The sequence below is a fragment of the Channa argus genome, chromosome 17, assembly GCF_033026475.1.
Source record: "Channa argus isolate prfri chromosome 17, Channa argus male v1.0, whole genome shotgun sequence".
In the NCBI taxonomy this organism is placed as follows: domain Eukaryota; kingdom Metazoa; phylum Chordata; class Actinopteri; order Anabantiformes; family Channidae; genus Channa; species Channa argus.
In genome coordinates, this window is record NC_090213.1 from 12459817 (window position 1) to 12478311 (window position 18495).

General features: G+C 39.2%; 1 protein-coding gene across 6 annotated transcripts in view; it reads right to left on the bottom strand.

Moving 5' to 3' along the window:
- LOC137102772 (3',5'-cyclic-AMP phosphodiesterase 7B-like) overlaps positions 1–17429 on the bottom strand; it is a 46919-nt gene extending 29490 nt beyond the window's left edge. For 2 of the 6 annotated variants that reach the window (XM_067482624.1, XM_067482622.1), the window contains exons 1-11: positions 10741–11742; positions 5920–6009; positions 5149–5312; positions 4952–5015; positions 4607–4702; positions 3542–3642; positions 2575–2706; positions 2381–2472; positions 1780–1924; positions 1557–1653; positions 19–99 (exon numbers count right to left, since the gene is read on the bottom strand). In XM_067482624.1, coding sequence (XP_067338725.1) covers positions 19–99; positions 1557–1653; positions 1780–1924; positions 2381–2472; positions 2575–2706; positions 3542–3642; positions 4607–4702; positions 4952–5015; positions 5149–5312; positions 5920–6009; positions 10741–11059 — 1381 coding nt within the window. In that variant the 5' untranslated portion in view covers positions 11060–11742. Of the gene's footprint in view, positions 1–18; positions 100–1556; positions 1654–1779; positions 1948–2380; positions 2473–2574; positions 2707–3541; positions 3643–4606; positions 4703–4951; positions 5016–5148; positions 5313–5919; positions 6010–10740; positions 11758–14533; positions 14595–17164 lie in introns of those variants that run through there. The other 4 variants (XM_067482627.1, XM_067482625.1, XM_067482626.1 and 1 more) reach the window with 4 other exon arrangements.
- Between the last annotated feature and the right edge of the window lie 1066 nt (positions 17430–18495).

Below are 18495 nucleotides of genomic sequence, written 5' to 3' on the forward strand. Positions count from 1 at the left end.
AGCATTGGTAATACTCACCTATCTGGATAGCTGGGACAGAGTCAGCCTGCTGGTTACACAGAGGACTGATCTCCAGCTCAAACTTTCTCTCGAGGTCACCTATCAGGAAGTTGTCAAGAAAACATAGAAATACAGAGACATACAAGAATAAAGACACATATATAGACCAGAGTAAAATGTTTAAATTTACATTTAAATCAGTTATAATTGCTACTTTATTATAACATGGATCTAATTACGCTACAAATACCCATTTTGTGTGAGTGAGAGTGTTTAAGCATTGGGTTGCTTTTTCAGCGGCAACTTTTACTGCTCTCTGTGTTTCCAACCACCACAGTCAGCTGATTTCAACAGAAATGCTCTAAAAGTTCAATTTTCATGCTTTTGATCTGCACAAAATGGAACAGAAGATTTTTGCCTTGGTAATGAGCAAAACAAAGCTAAACTAAGAATCCACCATTTTATAATGAATGTCTAATGCTGTTCTCAAGCTGTAACCTGTTGTTGCAGGTTTAGCTTAAAAGATAAGATTGATTATTTTCTAAATTATTTGCATTTTCAACAATGGCCATAAAAACACTAAAATCAACAATGAATTGTCTCTACTCAGTGGAGTTAATCCAGCCTGGATTAATGTGTTAGTCTGTGAGGGAGTTAGAGGTGAGCTGTCCAAAAACTATTGTGAGAACAACTTATTTACAGTTTATATGTTGGATTAATTTAGACTACTTTGTAGAGTTTTCACTTTAATATAACGCCTTTTTTTAATTTTAGGGGAACAAAGAGCCAAATGAAATTGGTGATGATTAAGTGTTGTAAAAACATTCAGTTAAACCGCTGCACACACATTTCTCTGCCATTCACATAAAGATCTTGTGTGTGCCCAGCTGACACTCGCTTACTTTAGACTGCTGTAAAACAAGATGACAATTCTTTGCATGTAAGCCCTTCTTTTCAAAACATTTTGCCCAGTGGTTTTTGACTGATACAATATGTTACTTAGTTGAGCATTGTGTCTGGCTGATGTGTTTATAAGTTTTTGGACATCATTGGAGGACCGCCACACAGATGAACAAGCTAATTTGGAATCCAGGCTGACAGAGACCTGTGAATACAGGCAATTCATTGTTGGTTTTACCATCTGTATTAGTACAAAAAAAAAAAAAAGTAGTTACATTGAAAAATAATAAAATGTATCCTTTATGATTCTAACAAATAGTATAACCAACCAGTAGTCATATTACACACTTAGTAAATTTAAAAAAGTAAACAAAGACAATAATAGAGAAAATTGTCAGGGTCTATATTTACTCATTTTACTTCACCTTACTGCACAGTTGACACAAATAAGGTTCCTATTCTTTTGAAACTGTTCAATAGAGCAGTTTCTCCATGTTAAAGGTATTTTGGTGTAAAGGTAATAATTAAATTCCCAAAACAACCTTTTTGTACAAGATTACTTCAATTACTTCTACATTATTGCGCACAAAAAATAATTCACATGCCATGCCAATTACTTCCTCTGATGTATTGGGATCTGAACAGACTTTACTCACCCTGTCTGTAGAATTCCTCGCACACTCTCTCACTCCACTGTCTGCTTAGCTCCCAAACCCGACATGGATTACAGATGTCTGCACACTTCAGCGCAATCTTAAGTCAAGCACAATGATGCACACATTCTGAAGATGTACTACTTTATCAGATGACATGACATTTTTTTGAAAAGTGCATGGATGAATGCATGGTACTGGAGCTTGGATGTGGGGGATTCGGTACCTGCAGCATAAAGTGCCTGTGTGAAGCCAGTTGAAGGTCCAGGTCCTGGTTTTCCAAATGGTCTCTGAAGGTTATCAAGAACTCATTCTGTCTGCTGATGTCTGTAGCCAGGATGAGAGAACCCAGCTGCTGTTCCATGTCCTGCCTGCAGAGTCGAGGTGGGTATCACTAAGCCAAAACAACAAAACTAATGTACTGATGAATGTACCACTAATCCCCTCTCTGTTTTTCTTGCTCCACATGTGAGGTAGGTAGGTGCTGGGTTATTTTAATTTCCGGTTGCACTTTACAAGCTCGCTAATAATGTATAAGAAACTACAGTACATGAATGATTAATGGTACAAATATGTGGTCAAAAAGAGTGGCTTCTTGGAGAGTTGTCTACGACAGAGCACTGACAAGTTCTCTTTACAAGTTGCTGAAATAAGATAAGATCAAACTTTATTGATCCCACAGCGGATTGTTAATGTGAATATAAAGGTTGCACCTCATAAGAATGTTAGTCACATTTGTGCAGTGACCCAAAGTCTGAGGTAGTGTTGTAAAAGAGCTGAATGATCAAAGAGTGTTTTAGCTGTAGTGCACATTTTTGTGTTCTTACGACATGTCAGCAGGCAGGTGGGACAGTAGTCCTGACTCCCGCAACATTCCCACAGTGGATCTCCAGTGGTGACTCTCCAGCACAGATGTGTTCTTTGCAGAACAGACATCAAATGTTATCTTTTCACAGAGGCTCAATTGGAGGTTTGACACTGAATACACACACTGACACAGATCTGCACTTCTGCTGTGTACCTGGTAGAGGGATGCCAGGTGGTGTCTGGTCTTGATCAGAAAGGGTTGGCTTACTCCAGGATGGTCCACGTCATGCGCAGCTGCTGCCATCAGACCCAGGAACACGTCCAGAGGACTCAGCTGCTCGGCCAGCTGCAATACAGTGATTGTCCACAGACAATTATCTTTAACTGAAAGTTGCTTCCTAATCTGAGCTTCAAAGTTTCTAGAGACGGATGCATGTAGCGAACAGCCAGAATTGATAGAATTTATCCGACTCTCTATATAAGAAGATTGCCATCATCGTAATTTTTTAATAAGAAACTCAGAGAGAATTTAAGGCAAAAGTTAGAACTTCAGCTAAAAGTTCTTGTTTTTTTTTTTTTTAATTAAGTGCTTTGGAGCACTCTGACTAAATCAAACTTCTTTAGTATTCATGGACTGTTCATTCATCTCCTTTAGAAATAAATTAAGTCTAGTTTGCATTGTGCTTTCAGTTGAAATAAAGCATAATACATGTTTCAGATAAATTTAGAAATACATTTATTTGATAATATTAATGAAATTGTAAATTAATGAGGTCACTCACAATTGTGTTTCTTAGGCAGCAGGTGTGTGTCATTGAGTGAATAGAAATGGTTCATGGTCAGTAAAGGACATAATGGTATACTGATCAAAGATGCAGCAGACTTTTCATCTTATACAAGTGTGTACTAGTTATCTAAAGTACTCCAGCATGTTTGCAGTATGGATTTAAATTATTCATGCAAGTGTTTTAAACAAAATAGGGGCATCACAAAGTGCTTTGCAGATCAATGGAAGCCACAAAAGCAATTACTGTATAAATGGAAAGATGAAGAAAGACTTAATCATCCGGCCAAAGCACCTCAGGGATTTCTCCAGGCTGAGTATGGATCTATTGTGAAGTGTAGTGTAAGAGTGAGTGAGTGAGTGAGTGAGTGAGATAGAGGACAGGATTATTTATTACCTTGGGCTCCCTCAGGTAGCAGTACATGGCTTGAGTGACATCCGCTGCATGGACAGCATTGTGATAGGGATTCTGGGAATGGTAGTCTTCCTGCACCATGCCTGGAAAGACAGGAGTTTAAGGTCAAGCCAGACAATCTTTTCTTTACTTTACTAAAATTGTTACATAGTACAATGAAGGTATGACACCTCTGACAGTACCACTTTACACATATTGACTGCATTTGCATGCACTTAAGTAACCAGGTTACTCAGAAACTTCAGCTTAATAATAATTGAGGAATGGAGTTTATGTTCACTTAATTAACCTGGTTACTGGAAACCTACGTTTACATCCGGAAACAGAGTAATCTGATGTCTCCTCCACACTGGACCTATTTTGGAAGCCTGGCGCACAGATTTTAACTGTCTAGTGACAGAAAACACTGCTTTCTAACTTTCTTTCTATCTTGCTTTTGCTGTGTTCATGTCACTGCAGAGTGACAGTGCAGGGGGAGACACAGCTAATAATACACAGTGCAAACATAGTGAAAAATAAAATCACAGGAGAAAGCAACCCATTTCAAGGCCCTTTATGTAAGTTTTATGTTTATTCAGACTTTAGGTATTCTGCAGGAGTTGCTTAAGTACACGTAAATACACTGACTTATGCTGGATTAATATTGATTTAGTACAAAAATGTCCCCATCGTTACTTTATCCATTTTTTTATTACTGTGAACATAAAGCCTGTGTCGTCTTTGTCATGACTGGCTGGATAAAAGAAGCTGACATCAGTGTGGCTTTTCCTGAAAATTGAAACCCTTCTTAGGTGTTGGAAGTTTATATCCCCATGTGCAGGAATGAGTGCTTTGTTGTGCGTGTAAAGGTTAGTAAGCAGTTCGAAATGTTTTCAAATGAAGTCGGTGAGAAACAGTAATTACAGGATTAATTTTGTCTAATATTTATAATTAATTTAAAATTACATAGCAGAATTAATGTTTGTACAGTTTGTTGTTGGAGAACAAACTGGAGGAGAACAAGGAGTAGGAGTTAATGACCATTATAACTATTTTCTAGCAGCTTACCTAGAAACCTGTGCAGTTTGACCATGTCCAGCTGGAAGTGATGAATGAGGCCGTAGACATTAAAGAGATGGCACATGAGAGTCACCAGGCTGTTACCTAAAGTATACACAGAAGTGAATATAAACGCATGAAGAAACACATTTATAATCAGTAAGCCAACTATACAAAATGGCATGTATTAAACAGTGTACTTAATACTCATAATAGGGTGAAAAATAATTCTAGTATTAAGTTGCATAGAAAAAACAAACTGTAACAATAAGTCAAACAATATGACAATGACATCTAATGACAACATGATCTTTCTAAATTAGAAATGTAAATAATGTTAATAAACCCTTTTACCATTTGTCAGGCGATCGAAGAGGAAAATGTCAAAGTTCCATGTGCCTACTTTGGATAGCATATGCTGAAAAAAAAGAAAGCCTTGTCACAAATGATCTGTGATTTCTCTGGATTCAAGAATGGTACACGATCCAGGGAGCCCAGGTTACTCACATGTACATCTAAAACACCATGTTTATGGGAGTGTGTGTTCTTACTGCAGCTTGTCCCAAGTAGTCGTCATCCAGGAAGTGTAGGGACCCGGGGGTGTGGGGTACCAACCCCCTTAGCAGCCTGGAGTTGTTACAGTATCTCTGGAAGCTCAGCAGACGTTTCACCTTCCTCCTGGTACCAGACTCTACCTCCCCCTGCTGGGTGCCACCTTAAATTACAAAGGCAAGGACTTGCAGATTGGCCGACAAACATTATATACATTTGCAAGTGACAGATATGAATTTCATAAATGCAGTTGTAGGATTTCTTGAACTGTACATAGTTCTTTGCCAGTACCCAGATTTTTTTGTACTGTAATTCATGCTCCTTAAAGTAAGTAGACTGCATGTCCCGCTTTTAGAAAACACACCGTGCACCTAACCCCCATCTAATGCACAGTTAACCTGATTCTGTTGTAGAGATGTATTCAGAGATGGGTATATTATAGAATAAAATGCTGATTATCATAAGTATAACAAATAAAGTTCCTTTAAATATAATAGGTCATGACTCATTGAGCCTTCTTCTTTGATGGTATGCAAATATTTAATAAAAACCTTAAAGGTGGTTGTAATTCACATGCATCTGTTTATGTGAGTGGTGGGATGAGCTCGTTAACCACATATTTCCCCTCTGTTTTCTGAAAATTCTCAGAACTGTCATAAAGTCATCACAGGAGTAGTATCTGACCAAGTGCAAATTCTACAGTGACGCAATGTAGGTGTCATTTTGAAAGAATCGAGAGTTAACCTGAGAATTTGTTTGAAGAGACTTACTTTTAAGTATCCGCAGGTCAATGAGTGGGTAAGAGCCTCGCCTCTCAGCCAGCAACACACCAGCATGACCAGTGCTCAGTCTATAATCAGCTAAGAAGAAAGAGAGCAGCAAATAAGGAGATGCGAAAAATGAAAACAAATATGAATCAATTAAAATGTATGTTGTTGTGGGCAGACAATTCGTCAAGTCCATGAATCAAGTCTTAATAAATGCGAAAGAGGAGATACGTTTAGAGAGAATGAGGTGAGCAATGAATGAAGTCGTACAGCGTGAAGAGCAATGAGAGGATAAGAGAGCAAAGTGTTCCTCAGTACTGTACTAAAAGGTACGACATCAAAAGCCTTACAAAAGCAAATGCTGAATACATTCTAAATCAGACTTTATCAAACAAAAGGATCTTTGACATCGCTTAATAACTAGGGAATCTTGCATCTGCTCCAAGTTTGTCTGAGGAGAATGGATTTCATGCCGTGATGCAGCTGCTATGGAGCATGCCTGAACGCTTATTTATCCGCTGGTGCTGCATTGACTCTGCTGAACGTTCTATTCGTACAAAAATTAATAACTAAACTTGTTTAACTGTGGTATCACACTGATGTTGATCTTTTGGCAGCAGTTCATTTTGAAACACAGGTAGTTCGAAGTCCGTATGCCTTATGACGTATGTATCACAAAAGGTTTTTAAATAAAATCAATTAAAATAAATAAAATTAATTAAAAATTTGGATCACAAACACAACAGCTTTTCTGTATGAATTCTTTCCACAGGAAATATCTACAGAAATTATAATTCTAGCAGTGCGAGCACCTAACACAACAGAACAATAACTCTTTGAATACTGTCTCTGTTTTAAATGTGAAATTCAAACACCCTGAGGCCAGTGACAACAAGACAACAGTAGGTCACAACACACTACAATTAATACTTGAATACACAAAAAACTATAGGAATATTGAATGATTTACAAACCACATATGAGGAACTGGAGTATGGTATGTCCCAAAGGTTGCAATTTCCCATCATACCTCTGCGACTCGCTCTTAGAAGAGCAGCTAAACGAGCTGTTAATGTGGATGGAGTCACCGTGGTAACTCCCTTGGGTTTGCAGGGAAATGTTGTGCCTGTGGTAAAATAAGTATGCTGTGTAGTCTAGGAAGATATACATAAAACATATGGCTGAACAGTGGCATCATTCCCTATTCCCCTACTTATGCATGTTATAGTCAAATAAATATAAACCACTTGAGGGAAGTCACTCAGCTGGTTAAAGTGAAAGAGTCCTGCTGGCCTAGTTTGAGCAAGAAAAGAGGGAAAGCCTCTTTGCTTTTGTATCCTACGCTTTGGCAGTGGAGGAGAGGAGGAAATACATCATCTGGGGAAAAACCACCACAGTAATACTCAGATAACCCTCTACTGTCACACACATGCGCGCACACACACGTCACCCTCTGGCTCTCTTCCTTCACTCTAGCTGACTCTCTATGCTTCTTTTTATGCCACTTCATTCCCTTTTCCTCCTCTACTTCTGGCTCCAATCTCAACCTCTCTCCTCTCTCTCGTTCCCATAATCCTTCATTTCTTCCTGTTCAACATCAACACCCCCTCTCCCTATCTGATCCATCCTTTCGTCGCACCCCCACCTCTCTTTCCCTTTCTCTTCCTTTAACTCTCTGTGTGGTAAATAGGTCATTGTCTCTGCACTAAGCAGAAGTGGGTCATTTAGGCTGAAAGCGTGAATCAGTTGGAAAAGGTGTTTAAAGACATGGCAATGCATGAGCCTTGTCATGCACCCATGCATGAGCATGCACGCGTGCGCAAACACACACACACACCACGCAAATGAGGTTAAATCCCTGATTCCAAATGTGAAAACAAGATTGCACACTTATCACACATCACCCACATAGACTTATACAAACACACACACTCAAACACAGGACATGGAAAGCAATATGTTCACTTGGCTTTACTGAATCAGTGGGTGTTTACGGCACAAATTGTGCTTCGGGGTGTTTTCTTCCTTCTCAGAAAGACACTGTCAGACACATCTGTGCTATATGCAGCGCCAACACTCGAATACAAACAGTTTTCAACACACAGTGGCAGATGATGGCTCCTGCTACCTGCTTAAAACGTGGGGTTACAAATGTGGATACAAAGATACATGGAAATGCAATTAACTCACATTTCTAGCTAGTTTTGTTTTTATGTGCGTTTGTACTAAAATAATATGTGATCTTTATGATTTGACTGTGACAGGAGCAAAAATGAAAAGCCGAGGGTTACTAAAAATCCATGTTTTGATGGATTTTCATATCCTTTCTCTTTCAACTGAGGAAATCACCACATTGTCCACATTTGAGGAGTTGGAACCAGATAATTTATGACACAAACTGTCATGTGGAACTAACCAGTGTGCTCCTCTAATGCATTGCTTAGCTATAACAAATGTCTAAATCAGTCAATAACAACATCCTGTAGTTTTTCTCTTGAACTCTAACTTGTACCTTTTCTACTTCTATACTATATTCCTAGTATTTTTAGGACTTTTGACCTTGCGGGGGAAAATGTCAGAATGAGTCAATATTGCCATGACAAGGTATTTCATGTTGTCTACACTCATGCTGTTAAGTGGTGATACCAAATATGCAGATAGACTTTCACCCTCTACAAGTAGTCATCGAATGAGTAAGGGCATAACACATTCAAAGAGAAGTCACAGGCAGTAAATAGCATACATTTGTCCACTTTCCACCTTATGAGTCAGAGCTTGCGCAGAGGAAATTTCCCAAAGTGTGAATCATCTCTTTATTTTAACTGCTCTTAACATTTAATTTTATTCCACTTTCAGTGAAAGGCAATTATTGTTTGTATACTGATACCAAATTCAATTCTTTCACTGCATCATGCTGATAACACTACATGGGAATGAGTGCACATTTATCAAAACACACAGCTTTCTTGTGGTAATTATCAGTGTGTTTACATGCACTACAGCTGGCTTTCTCAAATACTGCTGTGCTGATGCTCATAACGCAAACAAATCTACTCCAATTTTAAATAATCCAGTTGTCTACACTTTTATCGATCCATGTTTAGGCAAATAACTACAGTGACTGTGTAGTGGGTTGTGAGCACTTTTAAAACACCAGAGACCTACACTTCATATTGGATGCAAAACTTCCTGTTTAGACACACATGCAGCACCAAAGTTGCTACTGTTGCTCTGCTAATGTGCTGCTTACAATGTTTTCTGTGTAAACACGCAGTAGCATGAGCGGAGTTCTCAACAGTCATGTAAATGAGAACCCTTGTTACCTTAACTGGGGCAGGAGATTAGGGAAACCCAATTTCCCCAGGTGGATTTCTCCTGGAGAACGCACGTTTCTCTGCTAGCAAATGTGTAACCAGGTTCTAGACAACTTTTTACAAGATGCTTCAAACAGCGATGTGGAGTAGCTGGATGAAAGAAGAGATCAGTACGTGTCGCGATGCCTCGTTTTCAACTCACCTTTATCAAACGGAAACTAACACGCAGTGCTAAATAAGTCACTCAAAAGGTTTGTGTAGAAAAGGAGGTCAGTTGTGTCTATCTGCCTTTCTTTCTCTTACTGCCTGTTTCTGTCTGTTTCCTACACGTACACACAGCCAATCAAAACAAAAAGTACAAGTGAGGAACAGTCATTTCTCAGTTCAAATCTTTGACCCATGCTCCCAAATAAGGTGTAAGCTAGAGCAGAAATCAGATAACGTATCTGCTGTAAATGCATATTTACTGTAACCATAATACAACTAAATATGCAACTTAAAATAGAGCTAGCATGACAATCTGAATCAATCCACTCTGCTCTGCATAGCCCTCGCTGCCTCCCTGCTCTGCTGTGGTCTTCTGCCACCTGCTATGCTCTGCCTGGTGCTTCATACTGCATCTTTACGGTAAGTGTATGCAAAGTCATTCCCACTTACCCATATAACCTGGCATCTCACAGTATATAGATGCAAACATGCAATAAAATCACTAATACTATAATCGGTGTATGAGATTAAAATCTAAGACCTGACCAAAGTCACCTCTATGTGCAAGTCTTCCCATAGTCAGTATTATCATTTTACAGTTAAATATGCCATTGAGCAGTGGTTTAATGTGTCATCTTCCCTCAGCCACCAAAGTGATTCATACCACACTATCAACAATGTTACTTTGTTTCATTGGTGTTACACTCCAGATAGACAGACAGAAGCTGGATTGATGGCATCATATGTCATCAGTTTCATTAGTACAGCTGCAGCTCAGCAGATGGTAACACAGCTTTAAATAATGGACACTCATCACACACCAAATCCCTGTATCTCTGCCTGGGTGTCTGAACTGCTATAAACCTTGTCTCAACCCACATCAATGATAAACACATGCACACATAAACATGTGGCCAATAGAAAAGCGTGTCAAAAATAATGTATAACATACACACATATGCACCTACACATGCACTTGTCAAAAATGAGAACATGTAGTTGGGCACACAATTAAAAGTCAAACATTCAAATGCTACAATGTATACACACACACACACAAAAAAAACTTATTTATGAAAGTGATCTCTCAAAATAAAAATAAAAACATTATAATTAAAAGAATCTAAAAATACACACAAATCACATTGTGAAGAAATGCACCCAAAGCATCGCCTACTGTTTTCTGTGATGATCACATGCTCATGAAGGGAACAGGCAGCACACGCTAGAAATTAAACATTTATCAGAAACCTGACTCCCAGAAGCTTTACGGTACTTGTAACATGCATTAAATGCAAATTACCTTTCAGATGTTTGCTCCTGTCCTCTGTGTCCTGCTTTACCTCATCCTTCTCTTTGCCCATCCAAGTGCTTGCCTGATTTATCTCGGCTCCCCGTGGGCCTCCCCTGCGCACCCTCCAAGCTGCCCTGAGCTGCCTTATGAGAGCTGGAAGTTCCAGAGCCAGCGACAAGCCCCCGCAAGTAACCGGTGGAGTCCTGAGTGGACCCCACACTGGTGAGCGGGGAGCCTTATCTGGACAAACCCTGACGTCAACCCCAACATTGAGACCAGAGTCCCGCATCTTGAGGTCTGGGCTCCAGAGCCCCTCTAACACTGGCATCCTCACACCAGTTAAAGATAGATGGATGATGGACAAGGGTGAGTTCAAGGTGGGGAAGGGGAGAGAAATAAGGATGGCAGGAAATAAAATTTGAAAGAAAATAGGAGAAGAAGAGAGATGGCGGAGAGAGAAGCTCAGTCAGGTAGACATAGTGGTAAAAGAGGAGGGCAGACTGAGATAGTAGCAAGTCTGGATGTAGGACAGAGACAGAATCAAGAGCAGGAATGACAGAGGGACAGATTGATAGAGAGCAAAGAAATGCAAGGTAATAAAAAGATGAGAAAAGATGTAAAGCAGGAAAAGCCAAAACAAAAAAAAAAAAAAAGGATTATGTTCGTATCCTTCTTTGCTATAGAGTCGGCCACTGACAGCTTATTCCCTGCTTCTGACGCATTCTCTCTCCTCACTAGTCTCTCTCACCCTGGCGTTGTTGTGGAATCTAAAAGCCCCTCCTCTCCCCCTGTGAGCTCGTTTACACACACTCTCACTCTGTCTATATGCTGCTACCCCAGCGACAGACCAATAGGATTTGTGTGAACACCGGTTAGACTTAGGTTGATGGACCCATGCTCTCACAGTTAGGTCAGTAGACAGCTGTGTGAGGTGAACGCACATAGAAATTCATGCATGCGTTCGTCACACGTGATTTTTACGGCAAATACTAGTATCTAACATCAAGTCTATCTGTACAGATTTGGCAACTGTTTTTTTGTGTGTATTTTTCTCTTTTTTTAAATCAGTAACTTATTATTAGATCATGAAATTGTCAGGTAAGAATAAAATAGTGAAAGATGATCAGAATTTCCCAGAGCAAAAGGGAAGGTCTTCATTTCGCTCGGTTCTTCCAGCTGTGCAATTATCATACAGTATAAATGCTTAATGAATCAACTCATAAATTAATTCTCTAAGGATTCCATTACTAAATGGGCACATGGTTTTTAACCTTTAAGCACACACTCTCATCCTCATAAAAACTGAATGACCCAATTCTTCTTAAAGGTAAATCAAGGTACATTGCATGCTTTGAGTCACCATTCATTAAGTCTTCACTGGTATAGGACCACACCTAGTTGGACTTGTTTCTTCTGAATTTGTGCGCACAGGTGACTAACCAGCCTTGGCCTAAGGAGGAGGACAGGATTTGTTTAAAACATTATATTCTCAGACAATGTTGGAAGAAATTGCGAGAGATAATAGTAAAAAATTTAAATTCACAGACTAATGCAAACCCCAGTGTACAACACAAACTGTACCCAGGGCTTATGTTAGCAAGAGAGATTCTCAAAAATTACTTAAAATATTACCCAAGGTTTGCAACTTAAACTGACTTAAACCGGTTTTCAACTCGTGAGTTTGTACATACCTGAACATTGGACCAGGAGTGAAACCACCACCTGTCCTCCACAAATATAGAAAACACCCAAAAGTTTTCCTGTTGCTGCTGAAAACCTGATACAAACTAACAGGACAACAGCTGAATGACTGTATGTAGACCTATATAAAAATCATGGAGGATGCAGTGCTGTAACATTACAAGAACAGAAACAGTTACAACCAGACAAAAGTACAAACACACTCAGAAACAGACAGGCACATGGCCTTGAACATTACAAATCAGGCACAAGGAGTCGATTGCAATAAATCAGGACACAGAGAGCTTTAAGATAAAAGATACAGGCTGTGACAAAGTCTGTGAAGCTGGCATGAAGATCTAGAGCACACTATTTAGTGAAAGTGTACTCAGTGAATACTTGTTCTGTTGTATTGGTGATCAACCGTTGAAATTTGGTGTAAAATGTTATAATTAGTGATGCCATGAGAAAAAGCATACCGCTTACATCTTACCTGGATCTACTCAGGATCACTCAACAGCAAGAATGAACCAGAAACTAGGCTAAGACTGTATACAACTAAATTCTTGCATGGTCTTCTGACAAAACAAATAAAAGACCTAAAAACAGTTTGCATTGCTAATTTAGGAAAAATAGCAAACTAAATTTCTAGACATAGACAACATAGTAGAAAACAACTGCAAATTCTGCAGAGAGATTGAGTTGAGGTATCTCAGCTGAACTGCACCTCTGCAAAGAAACCTGATGAACTGGATTATGCAATTGTTGTCCCTCACAACTTTACCTTTTTCTCATGGTTTGTATTTCCCTGCTATGTGATGTCATCTGTACCAGCTCTCATTGTAAAATGTTTATAGAGAATGACATGATGAGACTCAAACAACAGATTCAGACCAAAATGGGCCATTGTCAACTTTGTCCTTGTTTAATGTTCAGCCATGATTCCAAATCATAAGTCTAATCAAGCCTACAGATGGAACTGTAAAACTGTTTTGGTTAAGGACAGAAGTGTACTTTGAGGAGAGACAACAGAAGTGGATTATTTTTTTAGACCAACAAAGATCATGTGACTTTAATGAATGAAAACATGTGAATAAAGCTGCATAAGACAAATAGCACCAAACAAACACACCAAATATTCAGGGCTCTGCGGATGTGTGTGAAAACACGGCATGTGACAGAAAGTAAGATACAGGGAAACACAATGTGGCACAGAAAGAGACAGAGAAAGATATCTGCGGATAGACAAGATTAGTAGGAGTTTTTATGAGTAAACTTGGGAGTCAGCCAGTATACTGCTGGCTCCAAGTGATTCCTCTCTCCTTTTCAGTGTCAGGCAGTGTCTCAATCATCACATACGTACACAAATACATACACAAAATGCACAGAATAGAGTCCAACTGACATTCCACTCAGCATCTGTGTTGTATGTGTGAGTGACAGACTTATTTTTGATACTGGTCACATTTGCTGGCAGAGACATGGCTGTAGAGAAGTGGGTCAGCCAGTGAATAAAACGATCTGTGTTTGTGTTTGCATCTACATATCTGCTTGGTTGTGTCTTTTTATGTAACAGTGTGTGTGTGAACATGTGCGCACAGTTCTCCTTGTATATTTTAAATTTTATTGTATTGTCTTTTATGTTGCCTTTTTACACCTTTGTCAGATTAGGGTGGCTTCATGCTGTCACTCACTTTTCCCCCAGAACATCTTAAAACAACTTTGACATTAATATGATAAAGAAAAATTTGCTATGGCTCCATTTCAAGGTCTGACTCATCAAAGTATGATACTGTAGTTATGATAAACAGCTCTATTTTACTGTCTCCAGTCTAGACACTACTTCAAAAAAACCCACAACTGAATCAAAATTCAACACAAACTAGAACACAAGCGTACAGGTTTCTCATGACATTTATAAAGTTGTAAAAGTTGCTCTACTGAGCACCCTAAAATCTATCCAACTGAGCAGTGTAGAGTGTATAGAGACACAGAAGTATGCAATCAGTGTTATACTGGGCCAAAGGGTAGTGACAGCTTGAAGAAGAGTTAAAATATGTAGTCCCAAACATTTGCTAACAGCTTTTATCAATGAGGTATTCAGGTCAGTTGGCATCCTTACCCAGCATGCAAACTTGTATGGCATTCTGCTCCGACCTTTTAAATGTGACAGCTCCACACCTCTGTGGCAGAGAGAGAGAGAGAAACAGACTGGTATTACAAGACCCCAGAATACACACTGCTATCAATGAAGCTCGCTAATAAGCAGAAGCCATGCCAAAAGTGATGGTGACCATCTAGGTTTGTTCAGAGACTCGCACACCTCTTAACAACTTTCTGCCACCCTACTCTGTGTGAGCTTAACTATCTACATAATTTATAAAATAAGATGCTAAATCCAATTAAATGATTTTGGCTATAAACTTGAAAACAAGTGAATCTTGAGCTTGAACATCCCCAAATGTATGATGTTATGTTGAGCATTCGCTCAATAGTTACCATGGTGATGTTTAACAATTTATGTTAGGGCATCTGACTTTGATCCATTTCATTCTATATCCCAAACTGAATTATACAATTGGAACTGGATAAAAGGAGCCAAACACTTTTCATCATATTTGTGCGCTAGAGAGTAGGTGCATTTAGGGACTGTGATATCTGCTGTTTCGGTAGTGCCATGTCTCTGCGTTGGCCAACAAGGCTGAAAAAGTGGGTCAGGCAACAAACTGGTATAAACAATTTGCACATTAATCACACGCCTCCACATGATTTTCCTCATGGTCAGGGGTACATCACATTAACTCGCTATCATTTCTTCTATCATAACCCAATTTTACTAAATAGATATTAACATTTACCAAGTTGGTGAAAATGGCTGAGGGGCACAGAAACCACAACATATACATACATACATATACATTACCTAACATATACAGTATTTTTGCTTTGAACAAAATAAAAACAGTAAAGTAAATTGCTCAGAACAACTTTGTAGAGCTTAAGGCATAATCTTACAATTGTTTTTGAACGACCAACGGATCTAAATATTCAGTTACCATAAATCCAAAATACCAGGAGCAGAGCTTTACATTTTACAAATTACAACCCACAGTCCTGTACAGTGCTGAAGTTCAGGGAGTAAGCTCAGTACATTTCCAAACTGAGGTCATCTATTTATAATAGTTAGTAATATCTATAGTAGTTATAATGGCTCAACATCTGTGTAAATAGTGGACAAGAGCGAGAGTCCATTGAGTTCACGGAGCAGTGTTGGTCTAGAGAAAAATAGATCTATTTAATAGAGAAAAAAATGTACCCCAGCTGACATGATGGGGACATAACAAGTCATGTGTTATCTACTAATACACACTGTTCAGTGTTACCTCTCTGGAGGAAGACAGTCATAAACGTGTTATTGTGTAGGAGGATTTACGTCTAAATTAGCACCCTGTTGTTTACTGGAGGGCAGGATGCGGGTGGATGGAGACAAACCAGAGGCAATGAATGTTCACTAATCTAGCCCACGTGGTTATTGCATGCTTACAGGATGCCCTCTTTCCTTTAACTGTGGCTCTTTGCTTATTTCATTATTCACCTCATCTGGATAGTCTTTGATTCAAATTCTCTCCCACTCTCTGTGTGTCTCTACTTCTTGCTTCAACTGCTTAAACTGGGCAGCTCTGTCCTTTGTCTCTTGTATGTTCTTTAGAGCTGGTAAAGGTGCATCTAGCAAAGGTTCATGACATATACTGGGTTTATTTATAAAATGCTGCAAACCAAGCATCTGTTCTAATACGTCTACTTAATCAGAAGCAGTGGAAACAATGCAAATTATCAGCATGGTTGAGTGGTTACACCTTTTCAAATGCGGTGTCAATTTTTTGAAAAGAAATAAGTAAGATATAAGGAGGTGTTATTTAAAATACAAACAAAATACTATTCAAGCAATGAGAACAGAGCCACCTCCATGACAGCAAACTCCACTCACAAAGGAATAATCATAAGACGTCTTAGAAAGCTCTGAAAAAGTCCTTTAGTGCTTTTGTCATAGTTTCCACTCTGTAGAATAAACTTTGTGTTAGAAGATTCTGTAAAAAAACTGCAGACCCTGAGTTACTTACTAATGTTTTTGAAACTCACCAATGAACACTGATGCAGAAATGAGCAAATCTATATTAGCTGACATGGTCACACTACGGTAAAATAAAATTACCAATATAAATGTTCAGTTTTCACAATCAACATATTGGCAATAAGAAATGAATGTACATATTGCTTTAACAAATGCACTGTGCCATAAACTGTATCCACACACAAACCTTGCCTCTCCTACACACCTGCCTCCTGTCTGCATGTGGTCTGCAGTGTGCAGGCTGCAGGTTGACTGCTGTAAAGCTGTCAATACAGTGACGTAACACACCGCCTTTAGGCTACTGGAGCCTAATACTGCAGCTTGGAGAGAATACATGAAGACGCCTACACCAAACACTGTTAACGCTACCGTTAAACATCAAGGTCACTGTAAACTCACTACACGGGATCAAAACATGATATAACATCACACACAAAGAAATCCTATGATGGCCCCACATGCACGTACATACACAGTCTGGGTTTAATTCCGTAGGTATAAAGTTTTCTAATACCAAGTTATGAGCATCAACATCACAGGAATGTTTATTCGTTTGCCTTTGCCAGGCCCATAACAAACCAACTCGGAGTGTGTACGTCTCGGGAGACACAGTCTACATACCTCGACCATTAAACAGGACATTTAACCATCGTGGCTGCGCGTGGACAGCGAGGGAAGGCGAGGGAGTCGGGCGCGTGCGGACTGTTTTCATGTCACGGGGAGGACCGCGAGGAGTGAACCGCGTGCAGCAGGACGAAAGGTGACTCTGCCCTGGCTGACACCTGTTTAAACGGCTAAATATTTCATCCTCCTCCCGTGGCTGTGTCTAACCTTCCTCGCCCTGTAAGGACAGTTCCTGCTGTTTATAAAAGGTAAGGTAAAGTTTCCGTTCCCCTGCGCCCCCCTCCCAGCACCACGTGCTATGTGTTTGACTGAGCCGCAGAGAGAGGGGAGGGGAGGGGCTGGTTGTAGCGAACCGCAGGCGGGACGTGAGGGGAGCGGGCCAATCAGCGCTGGAAACTGCTTGGACTAGAATTGGTGGTCCTCAATTAAACTCGTTTTAAATTCGGAATATTTGACCTATAACACCAAAAGTGAGGGACATGGTTTGCAAAGGGTATTTCCCAACTGTACCACGAAAACCAGGATTGGATCAACCAAATAGAAACCACAAGAAAATTTCAGGATTTTTCTGTATGTATTTCAGCACTTTAATATCAACTTGATGAAGCACGCATCTATTTAGGAAAATGGCCAACAAGTCTAAAATTGCTTTGTTAGGATTTGGGAAACGCTTTTGTACAGATTAAAATTACTATCTCAGCACGATAAAGTGAGATGTCATCCCCAGTCACCAAGGTTAAAAGAAAAAATTAAAAAATCATGGTCATCTTTTTATTTAAAAAAAAAAAAAGGTTTGAAATGAAAAACAAACACGGTCTACATTGTTTTGACCTATTCATCCACTCTGATTTTCACTGCTCTGACATTTCTTTTCTGCGGTTGCTGGTATAACTGATACAGCCATTCGTCTTGGATAGACACTCTCCAAATGCAGCATGAATGTAAAATATATACTGAAATATTAAAGGCCTCTGGGCCTATACAAGAATAATGCAGGCAATGCCTTTAAACCCCTGTCATGTCAGTTTATATTTTGCGTTTGTGCAGCATAGTACTAACAAACACAAATGCAATCCATTAAAAAACCACAAAATAATTGCCACCTATTGAACCTGAAAGCCTTCAGGGCAAAATGCCTTAATGCAGAGTCAATAATGAATGAAACAAAAATCAAAATCCCAAATTTCACGAATTCTGTAGATTTGTTTTTTCCAAATGCACAAACCAGATTAGAGTGTGTTAACTATCTCAAATATTCAGTCCTTTGGAAAAACACCAAGAACATGTGGGGATGATCATTCTTATTATGTGATTTTCATCTAAAAAAA